Raw genomic sequence first — 21526 nt, forward strand, 5'->3', positions numbered from 1 at the left:
ATTGTATGTGATAGGCCAGGGATGGCAAACCTTTTTAGGTACGCGTGCCAAAATTTCAAAAAATAATATTTTTCAACTGTCCGACGTGCCAAGCAGTTTTTTTTATGGCGATTTTTTTTTTAGGTTTTATAAAAAAAATAGTTAATAATTCTATTAAAAAGGTTTAAAAATTATAATTGCTAATCTATCTTTCACCGTGTTTCTAGCCGAAGGTATATCTTTTATTAATTAAATATTTTATTTCTTGTTTTCAAATTACTCAAAGTGATTGTGGAAGCATTTAAACCACTCTTCTTTATATTATATTCTCTATCACTGAGCGGTTTTCCATTTTTAGAGATTATATTTGAGGTAAAATAACGACTCGACTCGACGATCGAAAGGTTGGAGGTAACCGTGAATAGGCTCGCTGCGAACTCGAAACGTGTGGGTCTTCATCTGAATGCGGCTAAGACCAAATCAATGTGCAGTGCTGCATGCATCGACGCCGACACTCCTCTGCGGGTTTCCGGTCTGCCCGTCGAGCTGGTGTCCAGGTTCAAATACTTGGGTGCCACGGTTGCCGATGATGGTGATATTTCTAGTGAGATTAGAATCCGCATGGATGTGGCGGGCTCTGCGTTCAACCAACTTGGAGTCGCATGGAGGTCAAGGCTGTATTCTGTGAGGACCAAATGTCGTTTGTTTAACGCGTGCGTGCTACCTGTGCTCCTGTATGGCTGTGAGACATGGCATCCTACTAAGCTTCAAGGGTCTCGGCTTTTGAGCTTTGAGAATCGATGTCTCCGCCGAATCTTAGGGGTACATTGGTACGACCGCGTTACAAACACCCGAGTTCGTGAGCAGACACAACAGCCTTCGGTGATTGAAGTTATCACGAAGAGACGTTTTACGTGGCTGGGACACGTATTCCGGATGACGCCAAGGAGTGCGGCACTTCGTACCCTTGTGGCACAGCCTCAGGGGTTCCGTCGCCGTGGCCGGCCCTCCCTCACCCTGCAGCGGTGCTACAAGAGCGACCTACGTGCTGCAGGTCTGACATGGCGGGAGGCGCAGAAGTTGGCGATGGACCGAGGGAAGTGGCGCCAACTTGTGCTTGCCCTATGCCCCAATGTTGGGACGTGACAGGGTGGAAGAAGAAGAAGAAGTTGTTTGGTTGGGCAGGACTCAATGAATTTAAAAAATCTGACTAACACATCTGTACTTAATATGTATGTATTCTTAATTCAACGAAAACAAATAAGTGTGACTGAAAAAGTGTGCACAATTTTTGTAGGATAGTCCATAGCATAGGTACCTAAACTATCATGGCTTGGTTGATCCAGGATTTAATTCAGGGGTGCCTAACCCAAATCGTTTGGTGGGCCAAAAAAATATTACTGAGCTTCAAGTCACTATTGTGTTTTAGTCAAAATAGTGAAAACAATCCTATAGGTATAAAAATAAATAGGTAGGTACTGGCACTCCCCAAAAATGAAAATTATCAGAATGATTTTAAAGATTGAAATTGAAAGCCAATAAACTATACCTTTGGGTTTAGATAAATAAAGACACGGCAAAAAAAATGATTTGTAATAATTCTCCAGCACCCCTTTTAGAAAAATTTCTTAGATTTTAATTTCTAACACAAAAATTTCGAAACACTAATGTCAGGTTTTTTTAGAAACACAATCCCTAATTGGAACCGGGGCCCGGTGTGTCGGGTTGACCAGATAAGTGAGATAAACACACATCATAAATTAGCTTTACTAGTAAAAAAAAGTCGCCTGCGGTGCTATTATACTTTATGACCATGAACATTTTCAATTACTTATATAATTGTGAAATATATTTTTTGATTATTATTAAAGTAGATGTATTAAAAATCGCCAATAATTCACTGTATAAGTACCCTTAATTTGAACTGAAAAACAATTTGAAGAACGTTAATGTAGTGTTTCACACTGCCTTTATTCTTAGCGGTAGGTAGGGGGGCCGCCAAATATCGTAGCCTGAGGGCCCGTTTCAGGATGTGGAGACCATGGTGTAGGTACACCGAGTGCAATAGACAAAAGACCGATAAACGAGAAATTAGGCTGTGAAGAAGAAAAAAACGATTCGCAGCGATATGTACCTAGTCCCAAATGCTGCTGTAATGCACATTGCCAGTTGTTTTAATTTTGGATATTTATCTTCGAGGATATATTTCAGATAAACCTCAAGCTTATTCCCTTCGAACACGCACTTTAACTCTATGCTTGATTGCAGTTCTACTCCATTTGTAAATTTGGAGGCGCTGATTGCACATCAACGTTAAATGGAGTTGAGAATATTTTCCTCATACTTTCGTATAAATGCGAATCTGGTATGTATCGAATTCTTTAATTAATTTTGTGACTTCATTAATAAAAATCTTTACGGTCACCACGGAGTATGTGGAGCCGGCATAAGCAAAAACAGGTACTAGCACGCAGCACAACAAGAAAGTTCTAATATCACAAAATATAATATAAATGTGGTAAATTTACGAGATTTTTTTTATTGTATGAATGAATGAATGCCATAATGCAAAATAGAAAGCTGAAAACTTCAATTGGGCCTTGGGCCGCAAAGTCTTCATTTGGGCTGCGAGTTGGGCATGCCTGGTTTAATTGATTTTTAAAAACTAACCAGCACAATCTGCAGTGTGTATTCTTAGAACAATAAAAACAAATGAGTATCACTGACAGAGATCTTAACTTGGAGTACATACCTATTACATGGTACCTATTTCAAATTTTCAAACCAACCGTTTAGCTTAAATTGAATGTTTTAGCTTCACTTTTGTCTCCTTCAAACAGTAACATCCCTAGGCAAAGTACCGCCCGCATACCTAGCGTACGTACTTTTAGGTACCTAGGTGAGGTCTGTGGAGTTAACAGGTTTGGAGGCAACCTTGTCAAAATTTTGCCTGTGCGATAAACTGCCATAAAATGTGTAGGTACTATAATACAATGGGTGCACAGCAATAGTTATTTTGACAGGTTTTTTCATGAATCGATTATTATTTAAATAATGATGTTAATTCTTTCTAATGAATCAATCATTGAAAATCGGCACTGGTCTCAAAAGTTGTGATAGTTGTATTGTGGGTACCTAATTGTTCCGTGATCGGCCGCCCTTTATTATATTATGTCGTCTCTATGCAACGCATGACCTACCCCAACCCCACGAGACGTCACTGTCTTTGAACACTAAAAACATTTTTAAAAAAAGTAAAGAAAAAATAACATTCTTTAGGTACTTACTGGAATCGTAATACATAATAATATGTAACTATGTAGATTGTAGAATGTACGTAGGTACAATCATTGCATACCTATTTTAAATTTAAATATTGCAAGTCGATTTACTATACTGGTCACCGGTGTCGGGTGCAGTCCGATGCACTTGCATAAGTTAAATCCTCAGCGATCAGCACGCCATTGTTACAATAATATAGGTACAATTTTATATACCTAGGTACCTACTGAGAATAACCAAAGAGATTGAAGACTGTCACCGTCCAATCTCTTTGGAAATAACCTTTTTATTTGAAAAAACAAACAGGTATTTTGGGAATCGATATTATTGAGAACCACCCTATTGTTTTATTTATTTGCGTTTCTTTGTCCTTATCTCATTTTAGCATGCAAAGCTTTGCATAGCGTTATCTCTTTCGTGGCAATATTTGACATTTCTCGAAAAGTACAACAGTGATGATAAAATGAATGCAGCCATCCTAGCCAACATTACACTGAATTGTGTATGAAAACGAAATTTGATAATAAATGCAAAATACCAATTACCTACCACATATTAATAATATCAGGTAGGTATTAGAATATGCTATATTTTAAAGAACTTTAGCTTATAATATAATACAACAAAACACGATGTAGAAAGTTATCGTATCTAAAGCGTATGCTTAGTCCAGACTAAGGTACTTCGGTTCGAAAAACAAATTAATGAATGAATTGTACCTTGTAACTATATTATAAACTGTTTGAAATGAAGTTATAACAGTGTTTCGGAACATTTCTATTTTATTATGTACATTTTGTTCTGCTACAAATCTCCATTTTTTTTTGTTTGTACCACCAGAACAAACTTGGAAGATTCTATAATATTATATTATATCCAAAAACGTGTACGGGAATTTATACGTACGCAGTTAGGCGTATCACAGTTGGAAATAGACAGCCCTATAGTATTAATAAGATCAAATCGTGTCCAAATAAAACACTTGATAAAATATAAAATACGTAAAAATACCGGAATACAAAGGAAAGACAGAAAAAGCAGGTAGGTAAGTAAATTAGTAATAAAATCATATTATCGTATAATTTATATAAAATTCTTGTAGGTGCTCGTAAGTGCAAGTCGTACTTATCTGTTAGCCATCTGATAATAATGACAGCGTTGTTATGAGCTGTTTTAATATTCTTACCGAATCGATACATTACTGCCCGCAATGATCCACGAACAAAGAGGGTTTACGGCATAGATGTTCTAAATATATAGATAGGCAACGAAGCGGGTTACTCATGCAACCAAATGAAGCATGTCGACGACAGCCGACAACTTACGAGAAAAAGCGACGCGATAAAAAAATGCAGGGCATCACTGAGGATTTACGTTGGCTCTTTGACCGTAGTACCTAACGTAGTTACTACGTACTCATATAATATAATAATGTTCAGCGAAGGAAGGTTTAAAATAACAACACTGTTAGGATTTTAGTATAATTATATTTGAATGTTGGGAATTTATGAAAAGATAAGTAGGTTATTTAGGTACTTACTCTATATGTCTTTCAAAAGTAATACAAGTAATAAAGTAATTATAATAATAGCAATAAAGTAATTAAAGTAAATAAAATTATAAAAGGTTATAATATATATTATGTCTTATTATATTAATCAAAAATAAAGTTTACATAAAGATATAGAAAACACATTATTAAATGCTTGCAAATATCCCATCACTGTAATTAATTCAGCCTTAATTAAGTTTAACTTACACATTTGTAATTAATTCGGGTTTAATTAAGTTATACTACAATATAATATACCTACAATATATATAATATATAAACAACTTTCCTTTCCTAACTTATATAATATATAGTACGTACATATCTATAGGTAGGTATATGGATAATAAATATCTGAACACAAACACGTCTCATAATCAATTAATATTGTAAACAAAATAAATAAATATATATCACGTTATTCACAATTTTTAAAAATCTTGTGTACTGGTATTCCACGAAGAATTGACAGTGAATAATATCAAAGTATCAACGCATACAATGATATAACAATGCTCAAATATACGATACAATCAAAATGTGTTACTTATATTCAATTATAATATTAATAATCAATGCGTTCACTTAAATGCGGTCCTGAGCAATACAAACACGACTGCTGTGTAATGGTATGTAAACAGAGTAATTCGGAACGAATTTAAGCATGCGTTATGCAGCCGAGATTATTTTAGATTATTATTTTAACATGTATAAAATTAATTAAATATACTTACTCATTTGTGATACGTCACGGCTCCTAAGCGTTTATTCTTTTCATTACTGTCGTTTTTACAATTTAACACACTACACACAACCATTTTTACTGAATATTACCTAGCTCAGGTGAACCTTCCACGTTGATTTACCAATGCAAACTGAACGTCAATGTGACGCACGTTGAAGTGCTACCATAACTTGATTACCAGCCTGCCTCACCATACTTTCATATAAGTTGCCGTCCCTAGGTTTACGGTCATCTCTTTTCGGCAAGACAGCTCGCGGTGAACTGTCCTACGGCGAAATGTAATACTTACAATTTGTAATATAATGTAATATTCAATCTAGAATTAGGCGTTTCCAGCGTGAAGTGTTATAATATTTTTACATTGAAAATGCGCTGATGATTGCATGTGCAAAATTATATCGATCCCGGCACGTCCAGTTGAAAGTTATTTAGAACGAAATATAAGCTCCTGCGCATTGGAGCTTTCTCCGTGATCCATATTATAATAATCGCAAAGGAAAATAGTCCTTGCGCGGTTGTGCACAAAGCTCTCGCGATTATAAAATGTCAGTCTTCGCGCGGCTCTCTTTCGCGCCGGTCGCCTCGTGAACATGAGGGATATCGCGAACAAAATGGCCGAGTTGAAATTCGAAGCGCCTCTAGCCCAATTCGAGGAGACCGACGATTGGGGCTCCGTTGAATTCCAATCGAAGACGATAAACGACAATAACATCGACGCGCTCAATTTAAACAACATTAAAAACCTCAAAGATCGCAGCAGTGATGTTATAATTACGAGTGATTCTAATATTTTGGATGATGAATGTGCTAATGTTGACAAGAATGATAACAGCGGGTTAAAGATTCGCGCTGACAATGCGTCAGTCGTGACTGACAACTTCAACGAGACCTTCTCGGGTTCTCTCGAGGACCTGGTCAACACGTTCGATGACAAGATTACCAAGTGTTTTGGAAATTACGAGGAGTCTGTGGAGCAGCTTGCCCCGGTGCAAGTGCGCACGCAGGAGGAAATTATGAACGAATGCCAGTGAGTATTTTAATATTTTTCACACAAAACGCCTTTAATAACAAGAGTATATTTAAAAAATAAACTTGTCTATGTCCATTGTATATTATTATTAGACGCTCATTATGTTATGTAAATCGTCTGCCTATTTATTCAGGCAAATATAAAACCAATGTGACAGCTTCAAATTTTGCGGTTACACCTTCCTTTTGAGTAGGTTTTCAATGTTTTTTATTGGATTTGAGTGTGTATACACTTTATACTATAATATTACATAATAGTAATCAATAAAGAAATAATTGCCAATTCACGAGAGTTATTATTTGTTTTGTTAATTAGGAGTGAGCAGGACTGTCACGTTCTATCATTGTTAGTTTTGTTTATAATAACATTAATAACAAATACCTATTAACAACTTTACTAGCTCATGCTAAACATATTAGTAATATGTACATATTATTTCGTGGAATAGTAATGAAGTGTCACCTCAAAGAGCTCATTTACAGAATATTGAAAACAGATATTATGTAGAATTTACTAATGTATTATTTTACTTCAAAGTCGATTCATTCAACCTGGTCAAAGGTGAACTTGCATTAGTTCAGTCCTCGCACCCCAGGTGCAGACACAAAGAGAGGGGTTTCGCGTCAGGACCCCCCAGAAACAAAAAATACAAATTTTTTAAGCGAATGGACTATTACTTCTTTGTCCGGACCTCATCACCGGATGATTTGGCTGTCGAATAGCTTTCTTAAAGATTTGTTCCCATTTCTCTCGGTGTTCTACGACGCAAAGCCTGTACCAGAGGAATACATTTGGAGCTCTGTCCATCTGAGATCCAATGTTTGCTTTAATATTCTGACCCGGCATGTCAAGATATCACGGACGACAAAAACGGACACTAACAATCATAATAATTATAACAGTTAAGCCACGCGCATTCGCTGACCACTTTTGTGGATGCAACAGATCGCAATAACTTACGTATGCCTGCAGATCAGATTTTAGTCAGAGTTTATTGGTAGACCCAAAGTGTATGGGTATGAGGAATGTACACTAAAAAAGTGTAGTATTCCGCGGTCGCGGTAAACGTGTGGTAAAAGTCATTTGCATCTGCTAGATTTTGTTAACCCCACCCCGTCATGATAGAGGTTGCAGCATCTTTGAGAATATTGTCATTAATCAAATAAATAATACATAAGTCCGTAGAGGTACATTTCATAAAAGCGTAGGTAATTGCTTCTAGATGCTCAGGTTTTTAATTATGCAGACGGATTTTGAAGATTCAACAAAACCTATTTATAGCTTTATGTCCTTTAACGCCACGAAATGCGGCGTCATCTTCTACACTTCTACAGTTTACAGTAGGTACGTAGAATACTGTTGAGTGTTGATCAATAATTCTTGTCTCTAAAACAATATCCCAATTAATTTCACCCGCGGAACCCTTTTATATACTTATTGTATGATATTATGATATACCTACTTACCTACAACATAACACAAAAAATGCGACGCAGGCGACATATTTTCTTCTCACTTCAAATTTCTTCTTCGTCTTCTTCAAATAAGTACCAAAGTATTCGAAGAGTCTTTTTATTATTCTCCCACAACTCAAACCCAACAGTGCAACGTACGAGATAATGGAAATATTTTATCTCAATATTTTTTTTAACACAGTTCGCTTATTAACACCGTTTTTCTTAGCTCGTATTCTTGTTTGTCCGGTGGTTGTTTATCCAGTACAAATCTTGCAATCGATTTTTAACAAACTTCCCGACTAGCTACCATAGACATTTGAAACTTTTAGAATATATCAGAACACGATGCCAATGCATTCTTTTAATACTTTTAGCCATCTTTAAGTAGAATTGAATTCATTTTCACTTAATTCTGTTTTGTATGAAAAGTTATTTCGGAAGAAATCCGTAATCCAATCCACTATTATTGGTTGCTAAGGGGGTGGTCCTAGCAACTGAATTATTAATATATGCGTGCATTACTATGGAAATCAAAATGACATTTCAGTATTCTATATTATTTGTTTGTTGCAAAATAGCAAAAAAATGATTTGTTGACAACTAATTGCCTTATTTGTCCTAAATTATTAATACATAGAATTGTCAAGTTTATATGATTCAACAGAAAATTTAAAACCGCGGTATATAAAAAGTTCTTTTTATCTTGTAATTATTTTTGTAAATATGTCTGCAATATATAAATTTTTGGATGACCACGAAATGTCAAATAATAGTACAGAAAATATGTCACCAACTCTATGGGTGCATACTTAATTCAAACATTATAACGAGGACTTTACTTTATGTTCACACCGGATTCTCTGAATGCAAAAGCTGAGCCTAGCGATAATTACACATATCTTCACAATACATAATTATGTAAATTCTAATGGATTTAAGTTTTGTACTATTCCATTTGAGTCGTTTTTTGCGACCCGGGTTTCCAGCGCCTGAAGATACTGAAAGGCAAACCCCGGGTTGCAAAAAACGAGTCAAATGGAATAGTACAAAAATTAAATCCATTAGAATTTCAATTCAAATTCCATCAAGTACCTTCGGTCGTTAGTATTGATATACATTGTCATATTATGTAATTTTAAAATTATGCAGACCGTAATAGTAGGTATACTTCTAACAAAATATATAAGTAACATTGACCCCTTCGTATAGCAGAATTTTAGGTGTGTTGTTTAGCAGCAGCTTGAGCAGCCACGAGCTTATAGAGATCTTCAACCCCCTTAATCAAATTCATAACATAACTACTTCTTCTTCTTCTACGGCGCTAAATCCCGGGGTGGGATTTGGCCTCCTCCACAACCGCTCTCCACTCACTCCGGTCTCTCGCCACACTTCTCCTGTTACCGGGTGTTCCTATATGAAGCCAGTCCACTTCTACGGCGTCAGCCCATCTCCTTCTTGGTCGGCCTCTGGGTCTCTTCCGTTGGGGTAGCCACTTCGTCATGATCCTTGACGCTCTAACTTCAAGCATTCTCTCCACATGTCCCGCCCATGATTGTTTGCTGTTTAATCAGCTCTTCCAACTCATGGTTCATTTTTATTCTGTAGTTCCCATTTTCCAAAGTGGGTCCAAAGATTTTGCGGAGTATTTTGCGTTAAAAGACAGCTAATTTATTTTCCTCGTTTTGAGTTAAGCACCAAGTCTCACAGCCATAAGTGACCACTGGCCTTATAATTGTTTTATATAATTGAAGTTTACTTCTTCGGTCTAGAATTTTCGACCCCACCAGTCGCTTGCAGGCATGCCAGCATTTATTCCCGGATATAAGGCGGATTTTTATCTGCTCTGCTGTCTTATTTTGGGTATTTAGGCTGGATCTGAGATACATGAACTTGTCCACCCCTTCATATGCATGCTGTCCTATGTCTATATTCTGCAACGGTACCTGATCGCGTGTGCTGACCATATACTTAGTATCATAACATAACTAACTAACATAAAACCAACGTCACGGAATCACCTGGAAAGGCTGGTCTAAATAAATTTTATATTACGTTTACATTTAGGTTACATATTCAAATGAATATTATTATTAATTTTATGTTAAATCGGTACTACATACATTTTTAACATTCACATTTTAATCCATTGGCGACGCCCACATATTATAATTACAAAAGAATGTATGCTTAAAAACGTTATCGCAAAAATTCTTTCTGTGTTATTGTTTGCACAGTGAAATCACACAGCTGGAGATTGTACGTAGGCACAAAAAATCTAATGAACCATGATAAAAGTACTATCTCATATTATTTTCTTAGAGACACTGCTAGAGTATCATATTCTGGTAGGTACATGCATACAACATTGTTAGTCATTTCATTTTAGTCATCATTATAAACATTACACAGAGCATACTGCTACTTTCACACGGCAAAAAAAAACAGTTATCTCGTCAGTGATGACTGACATTTGCTGATTGTATATAAAAACAACTTTATGCCATGCAGTGGCAGCACTTGAAGTTCTGCCTCCCCCTGCAAAAATTATCAAAGTTAAAAAATAACTGTAAAATAGTAAGTAATACGTTACATATCGGTGAAAATTACTTAGGAACATATTTCACGTTATCACATCCATAATTAATTATTCATGAACCAGGATTAAGACATGTCACTGGGTATTTTGTGTGTTACTGCTTGAACTTTTGTGTAAACAATGATCTTAATGTTTTAATTTTTTCACCGGACTTCAAACCTTATACCTATCTAAACATAAAGAGTCATTTTTCGCTTTAAAATCGTAGTAATGTATCATTTGAAAGCATGACCTCATTTACAGACAACAGTTATGTGGAATTCACGTCGATTTACTCAACTTGCGATCGAGCGATCCCCGCATTCCGTCCTCCGCATAGCTGACTGTGTTCAGGGACCACCAGCGTCCTTCACTTGTGTAGCTATAGGTAGGCGATCTCCCTCTGTGTCGATCTTCGATGTCTCTGACGATAACCTTTTAAAAATCATTGTTTTCCCTTCTGGATATGTGGCCAAAGATCTGCAGAATTTTTTGGAGATAGATATTTACAGCGTTTGTGTTTCACGTTTATGTCTTTCAGAACGGAGATATTCAAGTGTGAGGCCTCACACTCAGTGCCAGCGTTCGGCGCAGCGTTGAGCGTTTTGCGCAACTCAAACGTATAACCGTATAAACGTATAACCAAAAAAAGACATTGTCTACGAACATTTGCACACACGGTTATACGTTTGAGTTGCGCAAAACGCTCAACGCTGTGCCGAACGCTGCCACTCAGGACGTACTTTTGCGCTTCCAACGGTTAGGTACATGTAAATTGTACGTATTAGATACATTTCGGCGTAGCACAGTTCACCGTGAGCTGTCTTTTAAGAAAGAGAAATATTAAAATTAACTCGTTGTTCTTGGAGCATTATAGACAGAATGTTACTATTTTATTAGATTCAATAAGAACATTTTATCAAATATCTGATAATAACGCTGTCATTATTATTAGGCATTTGATAGGTGTGTACGACTTGATACTTACGAGCACTTACCAGTATTTTATGATATGGTTGTATTTCTAATTTACTTATACCTATTTACTTCCGTCGTTCCCCTGTATTCCGGCGGTTTTTATGACGTTACTATACGGCCATCTATTTCCGATACGACGATGAACTGTGATACTGACCTGCGTACCGGACACTGCCTCCAATACCACATCTCCCAAAAAAGCAATTCAAATTTTAGGCGAGGGTATGCACCCTTGTCGAACACCTTGTAAAAATAGGGTCCCATGCCCCTCCCGACTCTTGTATGATGTAGTTCCACCACTGATATCATGCGTAATAAATCCAGTACCGTTACGCCATGCCATATTGAAGTAGCTAAATACTTATGATTAGGCTTACAATGTTGACATAATAATGGCAATTATAAATATTCACCAACCGGGGATTCCGGATTTCCTCAACAAGACTATGATATTACGGCACCAAGGCAAGAAGAATATCACTAATCTATTGTTGGTGCCTCCTTCTATGCATGGTTGGCGTAGTTTATGACTGTAGTTGTTAGATCTCCTCACACTGGTAATGTATGTATTGACTTTCTTAAAACGTTTCCATGGTGATGAGATTAGCACCGGGAAAGTCTCGTCATATGCCGATACAGTCACAACTCGTCAGCCTCTGGTTTATGATGGCACGTTCCCTTAACGTTCAGGGTTAACCTCTGGTCAAAGACTATAGATATCATTGATATACTACTAGATGAGGAGTTCCCATACAATTGTCATTTTAAAAATGTACCGCAAAAGAAGATATTACGAATATCGTCTTATAATATTTCCTTGTAGGTATAATGCGTTAAGACAGTTAACATGGATTCCCGAATTTCACCCGTATTGCCCTGGCTGTAAAACTAAATTTGCGTTCTTGGAATAGTGACCCTAAGGGTGTCTGCAACCCAAAGCTTGCAAGCTACCAAAAATTCATGTCTGAGCGGACAGAGTAAGTCGTCATGCGCTGGCTATTACTTAGAGTACGATGCAAGCTAGATCGGGCGTATTCATAATCATTGCCAGGTCGTTTTCGAGACAAATATTAAGTGAGCTTATATCGAGTTAAGTCCGCTGATATTAAAACAGTAAGTTTTAACACTGGCCGAGTCGCTGAAAATCGGGCGTCATTTTAAGGGGAAGCTCTACAGAATCGGCCTTGAGAATTGAAAATATGATTTTTTTACATGTGGTCCATAATAACTGGTCTACTAGTTAATATAAAAAGGTTGCCGCCAATGTTTGTCTCAATAAACTCCCTCCAAGTGAAGCTTGTGAAGTGAAGCTATGGGGTGACCAAAACATAGTACTTTCTAATAAATGTTACTAAATTCAATATGTTTATCAGTTCTTTGGTGTGAAGTATTGCAACTGATATGATGGATATGATAACTTTTTTGATTATGTGTTAGCCACGATATAAACTTAATAATATATTAATAACTTTTTAACCTGAAATTGTCCGAGAACTAAATATACGAAGGATGTTGACATACATATCTACCTACATTTTTATTTCATGTGCTATCCAAAAAACATTACTAATGAATAGTGTTTATTTGTAATGTTTAGGACCTACGTATTAAAAATAATAGGTATTGTTTAATTCTAATGCATATTTTTAAAACGTAGAATATAGTGTCTGCCTATTATAAAAAGAAAGTGACTTTTTATTGGCTGCGCAACTTCACTTTTATACTAGTAAAACAAGTGGTAGGAAGAAGCATTATTGTATGTAAAGCCAATTGTCGAAATAATTTATATCATGAGTGCCTAAAAATAATTATTAACATACAGTCACTAGACACTATTTTTTTATTAGTCCATCCGACTGGCGGGCGACGCCAGGGCTGTCGACGCAATTATACTTTTTAAATTTTATTTATAATATATTTTATTCAAGTTTTGTGCATCTAATGCCGGGTCCACACTGGCAACATGTCGCGCGACAACCTCGATAAATTTTACGATAATTATCATAATGGCTTAAGAACTTTTACGATAATTATCATACTTATCGTAAAATTTAACGAGGTTGCCGGCGACATGTTGCCAATGTGGACCCGGCATAATATCCACTGTGGTTCACGTAGTGGAATGGATCTGTTGTTTCTGGGGTCAACTAATTCAAGAAGTAAACACCCATGATAGAATTTTTCCAGTTTTAGTTGCATTATATTCCAAAACTCATTTCCGATTTTATAAATGGAAATTTCTTGGTGTACATAGTAAACAAACCTACGAATAAAAAAAGACAGGAAGGAACATACTGATTCATCGCCATAAAAACTGGCAACCAAATTCGCCATTTTGGAAAGCGACGACTGCGTAAACAAATATCGCGTGGTCTGCACGTGTGCGGTAAACTTAAATAGGTAATTTTGTGTATTTTATGTTTGTGTATCATGCATTGTTGGCCATATTTTCCGGTCTTTCTTGATTGCAGTGACACTGTGTTTGACATATGTTCCTTCCAGTCTTTTTTATTCATAGAAAAAAACAGTATGTTCTATTAGTTATATAATGTATTATGAATCTGTAATAAAATAATACACAATTAAAATATTTTCAAATTGAAAAAAACACATTTTCCTAGCTTTGAGCCGTGCTCACTCATAAATGTCATTCTTCATTTAGGTAAGTATATACAAATTTTGATGTTATCTTGCAAATTAAACAGGTATCTGACCTTTTCACTATATTATACATGTGCAAATGTAATGTTTTCAAATAATTGATATAGATTATATACCATCGTATTATTTTCTCGAAATCATAAACATACTATAATAGTATTTGAGTATCAACCTATGCTCAATTTGAATTAGGTAATAATAATAATAATATACCCGTAGATATATCAATAGTATGTTTGCTACGATATCCACCCAAGTTATCAGTATGTACTTACAGGTTTGATTAAAAACTATGACGAAATTAACATTTTAAAAATATTTAATCCATATAATATTTTGACAGCCCTGTTTTCTGATCGGCGGACACGTGCAGTTGTTTATCAAATAATAATGTGTAAGATGGCCGACAATACCAATAATATTTTTTTTTTTTTTAAATAAAATCTCCGATGATTAGTGATTTTTGCGAAAATATCGATTTAAATTAACGTCCTAACGACGCCGATGTCCTTTTGATACTAGATTATATTTCAATCTCCTTCTCTTGAGCCCCCTCTTAAGAAGTATATGATTCATCCAGTAGTATATCAATGATGTATATAGATCCACATTTATACACTCTGTTCATTTACAAACCGAGAAACGTTTTTTTTTTGCTAAACTGAAACAATGGTTATTTAAATTGCTGTATTTCATGCAATCGGAACATAATTTATTCTACTGTCACATGATGTATTTCTGTCTGTCAACAATTTAATAAACGTGGATTTTTTTGTTTGGTTGTTTATTTTTTTATCGTTTTTAACGGTTTTTATTCGATAATATTTTGCTTGTTGTATACATGCAATACATAATTACCTATCTTAAACCCGTCCCATCTCCACCCTACTAAAAATAAAAGTAGTTACCCAAAAAATATGAATGCTTGTGATCTTCTAATGTTCTGCCCCTTGTTTTCATTATTATAAATCACCGAAAACACCCAGTTAAGATATCTTTACGTTGTAGGTTCAATATGCTACGTCTGGAGTAGATTGAATTGTGTTAAAAACCATGTCACCTGTGTCTAATAAAGATTTTCTTCAAATGTCAATTTAAAATATTCATTAGAGTAAATGTAAGAAAGGAAGAAAGGTTTATTTAGATTCATTTATTATTTATTCAATACGTTGGTGTGTACGATGATGCTTCCACCCCACCCCCTTAAAAAGGGATGAAATAAGAAAATACAAACAAAACCCTATTCAATATTGGAAATGAAAGTACTGACACTTGGTTTGTCCCTTATCCATTATATAGACATTTTCTCTTTGGTCGAGTGACTACTTATTATTAATAATATTATATAGTATCAATCTGTTGACAGAATTTGAAACCTCCTCAGATAAAAATATTATGTATTGGGCAAAACCCACAAAGAGGATACTTGCGTCTATCTGTAATATTCTATAGCATAGCTTAATGGTAGCGCAGTCATTAGAAAGCGAATTATGCATGTTCGAATCCCACTTGCTCCTAGATTTTTAAGTAAGTAAAAGTAACTTACCATGGTCGCTCATAAGCGGAGCATATAGCCCTCCACAGAGTGGAGAATTTATTAACAGACTCTTATTGCAAGCAATGTTAGCCATTCATCCAATCAATTGGGTCCTTGCACTGAATCAAATTTAATACACATTGATAAACTAGTTCTACCAACTAGACCAGGGGTCGGCAAACTTTTGAACCAAAAGAGCCAAATATGAGTGGCACAACGGTTAAAAAAATTTCGAGAGCCATAAGTATATTTTTATAAATATGATGTATTTAAATGAAATAATTACATAGTTGACATTATAAATATAATTTTTACAGAATATGAATTACATACATTTTTTACGCATTTCTCAAAACTAATGTGAACAATGACCTTCCTTGCATTTCTTTGGAGAGTGTGTATGTTTGGTATGTAGCTTGTAGTTTTTAATTTCAGGCGCGACTCCAAAAATTCTCATCGGTTATTTGGCTTCTCTAAATGCTATTTATATTGTTCATGTTTGAAAATGATTGTTCACATACATATTATTATGTAAACTCGAATATGAGTTCGGAAAGCTATTCCATAATATGTATTAAAAATCGTAGTATCTACTTTATGTAGATCTTTTAGAGCGCCCCATTGCATTTTTCTCTCTCCAAATCCTCAGTTTTGGTGGCAAGACCTACAAATTTTGAGCTCCATAACTATTTGCTTGGTGGATTTACCAATAAAATTGTTTTTCAAAAGTGCTCGTATCAATATCAAATGGAGAAAAATTTGGCAAAGAGCCGCACGCCAATACCCAAAGAGCCACATGCGGCTCGCGAGCCGTGGTTTGCCTACCCCTGAACTAGACCAACGTGGTTGTGCACATGAACAGAACATAATATTATGCTCATGTTATATCGGAGGTTTCTACGGTTAATTAAGTATATTTTAATGTTGATGCTAGGTAGGTATATATCAGGCATGTCCAATTGGCTTCAAGTAGGCTGTGATAATATGCTATCCAGTCTCAAAACTGGCATTGGACTATCTGACCACATTCTCCCATTGTAATTCTACAACAAACATATTATATTTGGTTGACGACACATGTCTTTCACCACAGTAAAGAAACACAAAGTTTCACATTATTCGTGAAAATGATAAGTTTTCGTCTTATTTTGGGCAAACATTGCATTAATTGTCAAACTATACTCGTATTGTACAATGAGCCTACTGCATGATGGTAAAGGGAACTACGCATCAGTTTAAAGCGCGGAGATTAACATCTTCTCTTTCTCTCACTCCCGCGGCAGCCTGTGCTGTGATGCAATACGAATCAAGTGATATACCTGGACTAAATTTATTATAATATATCAAGTGAGAAACGAACGACTGATCCTCGTTTAAAAAACCGTTTAACATAACCAAATACTCAATTTAGAATCAATTTGCTTTATTAAGGTGAGGGATGACAAAAGAAATCTGTAACTAAAAAGGCGATCGTTCAATATTGAAGACAGAAATCTTCTGTCACGGTTTTTTTATTCTCTACCCATCTGTCATGTTATCATTCTGTCATCTCTCTCTCCGCGAGTCTGTTTACGTCGGACGTCGCTTTGTTTTCTTCCTCCATACTATTTGTTTTCTCCTTGCCAACCCCAATTTTATGACCACACACTTACGGATTTATTTATGATAAAAATAATTTTATTTCATCAATATTTCGACGCTAGCTTTTCATGTTTCGTTTGAGTTAGCTTTTAAAAAAAGTTTATAACCAAGTGTCACGAAACCCTGTGTTTCTTTTTGCTATTCAATGAAGTTTCCGGACAGGACAGATTAATGTGAATGCCAGTCGCCATGAACCAAGGTTTTGGAGCAGGGTTTGTTTAATTACTTTATGACGCTCAGGTCAAAAAAGTTTCCTCAAAAAATGTCCTCAAATATTTCCAAAATTGAATGCGCGTTTCGTTTACGTGACGAACTAATGCATAATATCAAACAGGTGTTTATTGTGCAATCGTTTATTTTACGTACATTTTAATTTATTATTACGTAATTATTTAAAAAAAAAAATACATCGGATCTACCTTGCTGCAACACCACATACTTTTTCATTGCATAACTCTAAGTATATAATATGTATTAAAATAAATAGCAGGTTTCAACAAAATACCTACGAGAAAAATCACCGCACAACACTGGTACCAGTGTTGCCAACCGTACTATAATTATAGTACAATACTATCATTTTGATTCCGCTAAAAATGTAAAATACTATAATTTTACGCCAAATATGCCAAAATTCTATAATTTTAAATGATTCAAGACGAAAAATGTTCCTGTAAGTACTATATTTTTTACAGAAATACTATAATTTTTACGCCTTTGTACTTATAATCAGCATTGAAAAAGATGGCAACATTTTTAACACGTGTTATCACATATTTCTCCACACTCGAAATTTAATCATCCAGAAGGCAACCCATTTAGCTACTATTAATTATTTTTGTGTTCGCTGAGTGTCCGCTTAGCAAATCTCCCAGTGTATAGATCTGTCATTGGGAGTTTATCTCAGAGTTATCCAATAGTGGGGCGCATGCGCGTCAAAATCCACCCTCTCACCCCCCGCAATAAATGTAAGGGGTAGGTTTGCTCTCGCAATCAATATTTCGTACGCTACCTCTACTACGCGTCAGCTTAGGTGGGCACACACTAACTGCTAACATATGCGAATAGGTTAATAATAAGTACCTACGATACGACGTTTATCGATAGTAGTGGATATTTTATTTTTAATCTTCCACAATAGGGAGGGGACGTTGACCCTCCTAAATGGTCTGATCTTTCAAATATTAATGTGGTATTAAGCTGGCGAAATTTAGCGTGTCCGGAAATTGAACGTAATGTAATGTATGAACACAGTTCCTTCGTAAACTGTTGATCAAAATTCATGTCAATGTTTGTTCGAAAAAGTCCATAATATTATGCTTATTTGCAATCATACTTATTTGTATGTATGAAGGAATGGACAAATTCAGGTGATTTTTTTTCTTTCTTCTTTTTAACACTACAACAGGCCAGTGGTGAAGGTTGGAGGTAGGCTGTTAACATTCCACATAACTAGTGCACACTAAACTTAATCAGTCATACTTATTTGTTTTTATTGAACTAAAAATACAAATCGAAGATGGTGTTTGTTAGTTGAAAAAAATCATGTTACCCTCCTGCCTAAACTAAACGATAATAGATGAAATATTATTATACCCAAAAGCATGTATAGTTTAATGACTTAATTTTAGTTATTTTATAGATAAATAACTGGCTTGGTTACGCAGGGTTTCATTGAAGTTTAAAAACAAACTAATACTATCTGGAATTTGTAGTCTTACTGCAATGAAAACAAATATGTTTGACTGACAAAATGTAGTGTTCACTATTTATGTCGGATCTTAACAGCTTACATCCACCCTTCGCCACTGTTCTCGGGCAGCAGTGGTAACATACCTATTTACACATTTATAAATAGATAGTTACCTTTACAAAACTTACATAATATACATTGCTGGATAGTTCATGTTCACGTATCTACCAAAAAGCTTTTTAAATTTTCAATAATGATCTCGTGGAGAGAGAATGAGTTAATCTTCTATAACAGGCGTTCCCAATGCGTCGATCGCCGTATGTATTTTGGTCGGTCGCACTTAATTGAAAATTTTTCCGTGAAAATGTAAAAAATCGTGTACATTTGAAATTAAAATACAAATATGATTTCGTTTAGATTTTGAAGGGAAGTATTTCCTCGTGGTATCACTTGATTCGTATTGCATCATTCACGGACTGCCTCAGTAGTAAGAAAGAGAAGACGGGATTTCCCGTTATTTACCGTCGCGCAGTAGGCTCTTCAAATAAAAAAAATATTTTACATATAGGGAATTTTACATATTATACATTCAAGACTGCACACAGTACCTATGGGCATAGTGTGACGATAAGTGCAATGGTGTCCTAACGACGATATAAATGTGAAATTTAGTAAGTATTTCATTGTGCTGGTGAAAGGTGTGTGTTTTTGTTTAATTCGTAATGAAAGAGTGTGGTAGACAGTGTTGCCAATTGTTATTCATAAAAATATATTAGATATGACAGGATAATAAGCTAGATGACATCAAAATAGATACCTACTAGATTTTCTCAAAATTAATAATAATTAATCAAGATTTAAGAAAAATGTATTGTTTCACAATTAATCACAACTAATAAATGCGTGTACAAATTTTGGTTATCACTTAAATATTGTATACCTATACATTTTATTTTATTGTGTACAAAAGGAGCGCATATTAATTTTCAAATGAATCTGGTTGATATTCTTTCTTTTTATGAAATGTTATTTTTTATGCGAATTTTGCAAACTACTCAAAAATGTTACATCTGGTAGGAAAAACGCTAAGTTGAAAACATACTGGATAATAAATAGATCAGTCTACTTGAAGTTGGAGATGCCTGTTCTATCATAATTATCATGTCATTATTCAATTTGTAGATAAATTTCATAGTACATACACTATTGCTTTTAACACGCATGCTCTAACTTAACATACTCTCTCTGGGGGTTTATCCTTTCAAAATCGTGATTTGTGTCAATATCTTAACAGCGTTACCACTTTCTTTCACGTTTCAGATATGATTATCCAATTCCGAGCATTATTTATGTACGAGATTAGCCTCGCAGTTAAATGCTTGGCCATAAAGTGAACCGAAAGTTAATTATCAATTCTTCTGAATAATGTATTCAAATTTCGAACCGAGAACGATAAAATCATAGACAATTTTAATTACGGCGTATTATTGTTTATAGTCAATTGAATTTTTAATTAAATACATACAAGTAGGTGGGTATACACTATACAGTGTACAGAAAGCACCGTGAACGTGGTTAATTATTGTGAATGTATATTACCTACTTCTTTTTAAAAAAAATAATAGTTTTTATTTTTTTTAATGGGCTATTGAATAGTCAGACGTATGGTTACAGCATGAATTACAATACGGGTTTTTGGTATACGAATTATAATAATATTATGCAATCGAATGTAGGTGCATACCTATTGTAGTTGTGTAAAAAAGTATACAATTGAAAATGTCTTCATTATTTATTTAAAAAAAAAAACTGTAATGCAATTGATTTTTCTTTGGAATTTTATATAAGTACAAGAATAATTGAGTCTGTTTACCGGAAGTCATTTGGGAACAGCGACAATTTTCATAGCCGATTCCGGCAAAATTCATGGACTCAAGAAACACTACAATATGTCATGCGGCCCAATGACAGTAGTGTAGCGAAAGAGTATTGCAGTAGTAGAAGTGTATCACATGAACACTCATGCAGGAAATCACATACATGTATTATCACTTCACTGGGATTCGCATTCGGAGCACCCGGAGGACTATGAGGACCGCCTGGTTTATGGCTATATATTTAATATTTTTTCAATGTTGTCGCTTATTTATAGGAGTTTTATATTGTCGATCATATTTGAATTCTAACCAAGTAATATTATAATATATTGGACCTTGTTTATGTTTGCATATGTACGGACATTAAAAACAGAACAATATGGTAGTTTTCCAGACTCGGTACACGAACCCGAGATCCACCATTTTATAAGCTGACACGTTACAATTCAGCCATCGCGGGCGCATGGTTATACATTATGTACCTCCGTAGTTTATAATATACTATTTATTACCTACAAC

General features: G+C 35.1%; 1 protein-coding gene across 1 annotated transcript in view; it reads left to right on the forward strand.

Annotated features, from left to right (window-relative positions):
• The first annotated feature begins 6106 nt into the window (after nt 1-6106).
• Nucleotides 6107-21526, forward strand: part of Unc-76 (fasciculation and elongation protein Unc-76) — a 172020-nt gene continuing 156600 nt past the window's right edge. The window contains exon 1 of the mRNA XM_085948704.1: nt 6107-6585. Coding sequence (XP_085804830.1) covers nt 6149-6585 — 437 coding nt within the window. The 5' untranslated portion in view covers nt 6107-6148. The remainder of the gene's footprint in view (nt 6586-21526) is intronic.

This window comes from Rhyacophila brunnea, unplaced genomic scaffold, assembly GCF_057557595.1.
Source record: "Rhyacophila brunnea isolate RB1 unplaced genomic scaffold, BYU_Rbru_1.0 scaffold_21, whole genome shotgun sequence".
NCBI classification, from domain to species: Eukaryota; Metazoa; Arthropoda; class Insecta; order Trichoptera; family Rhyacophilidae; genus Rhyacophila; species Rhyacophila brunnea.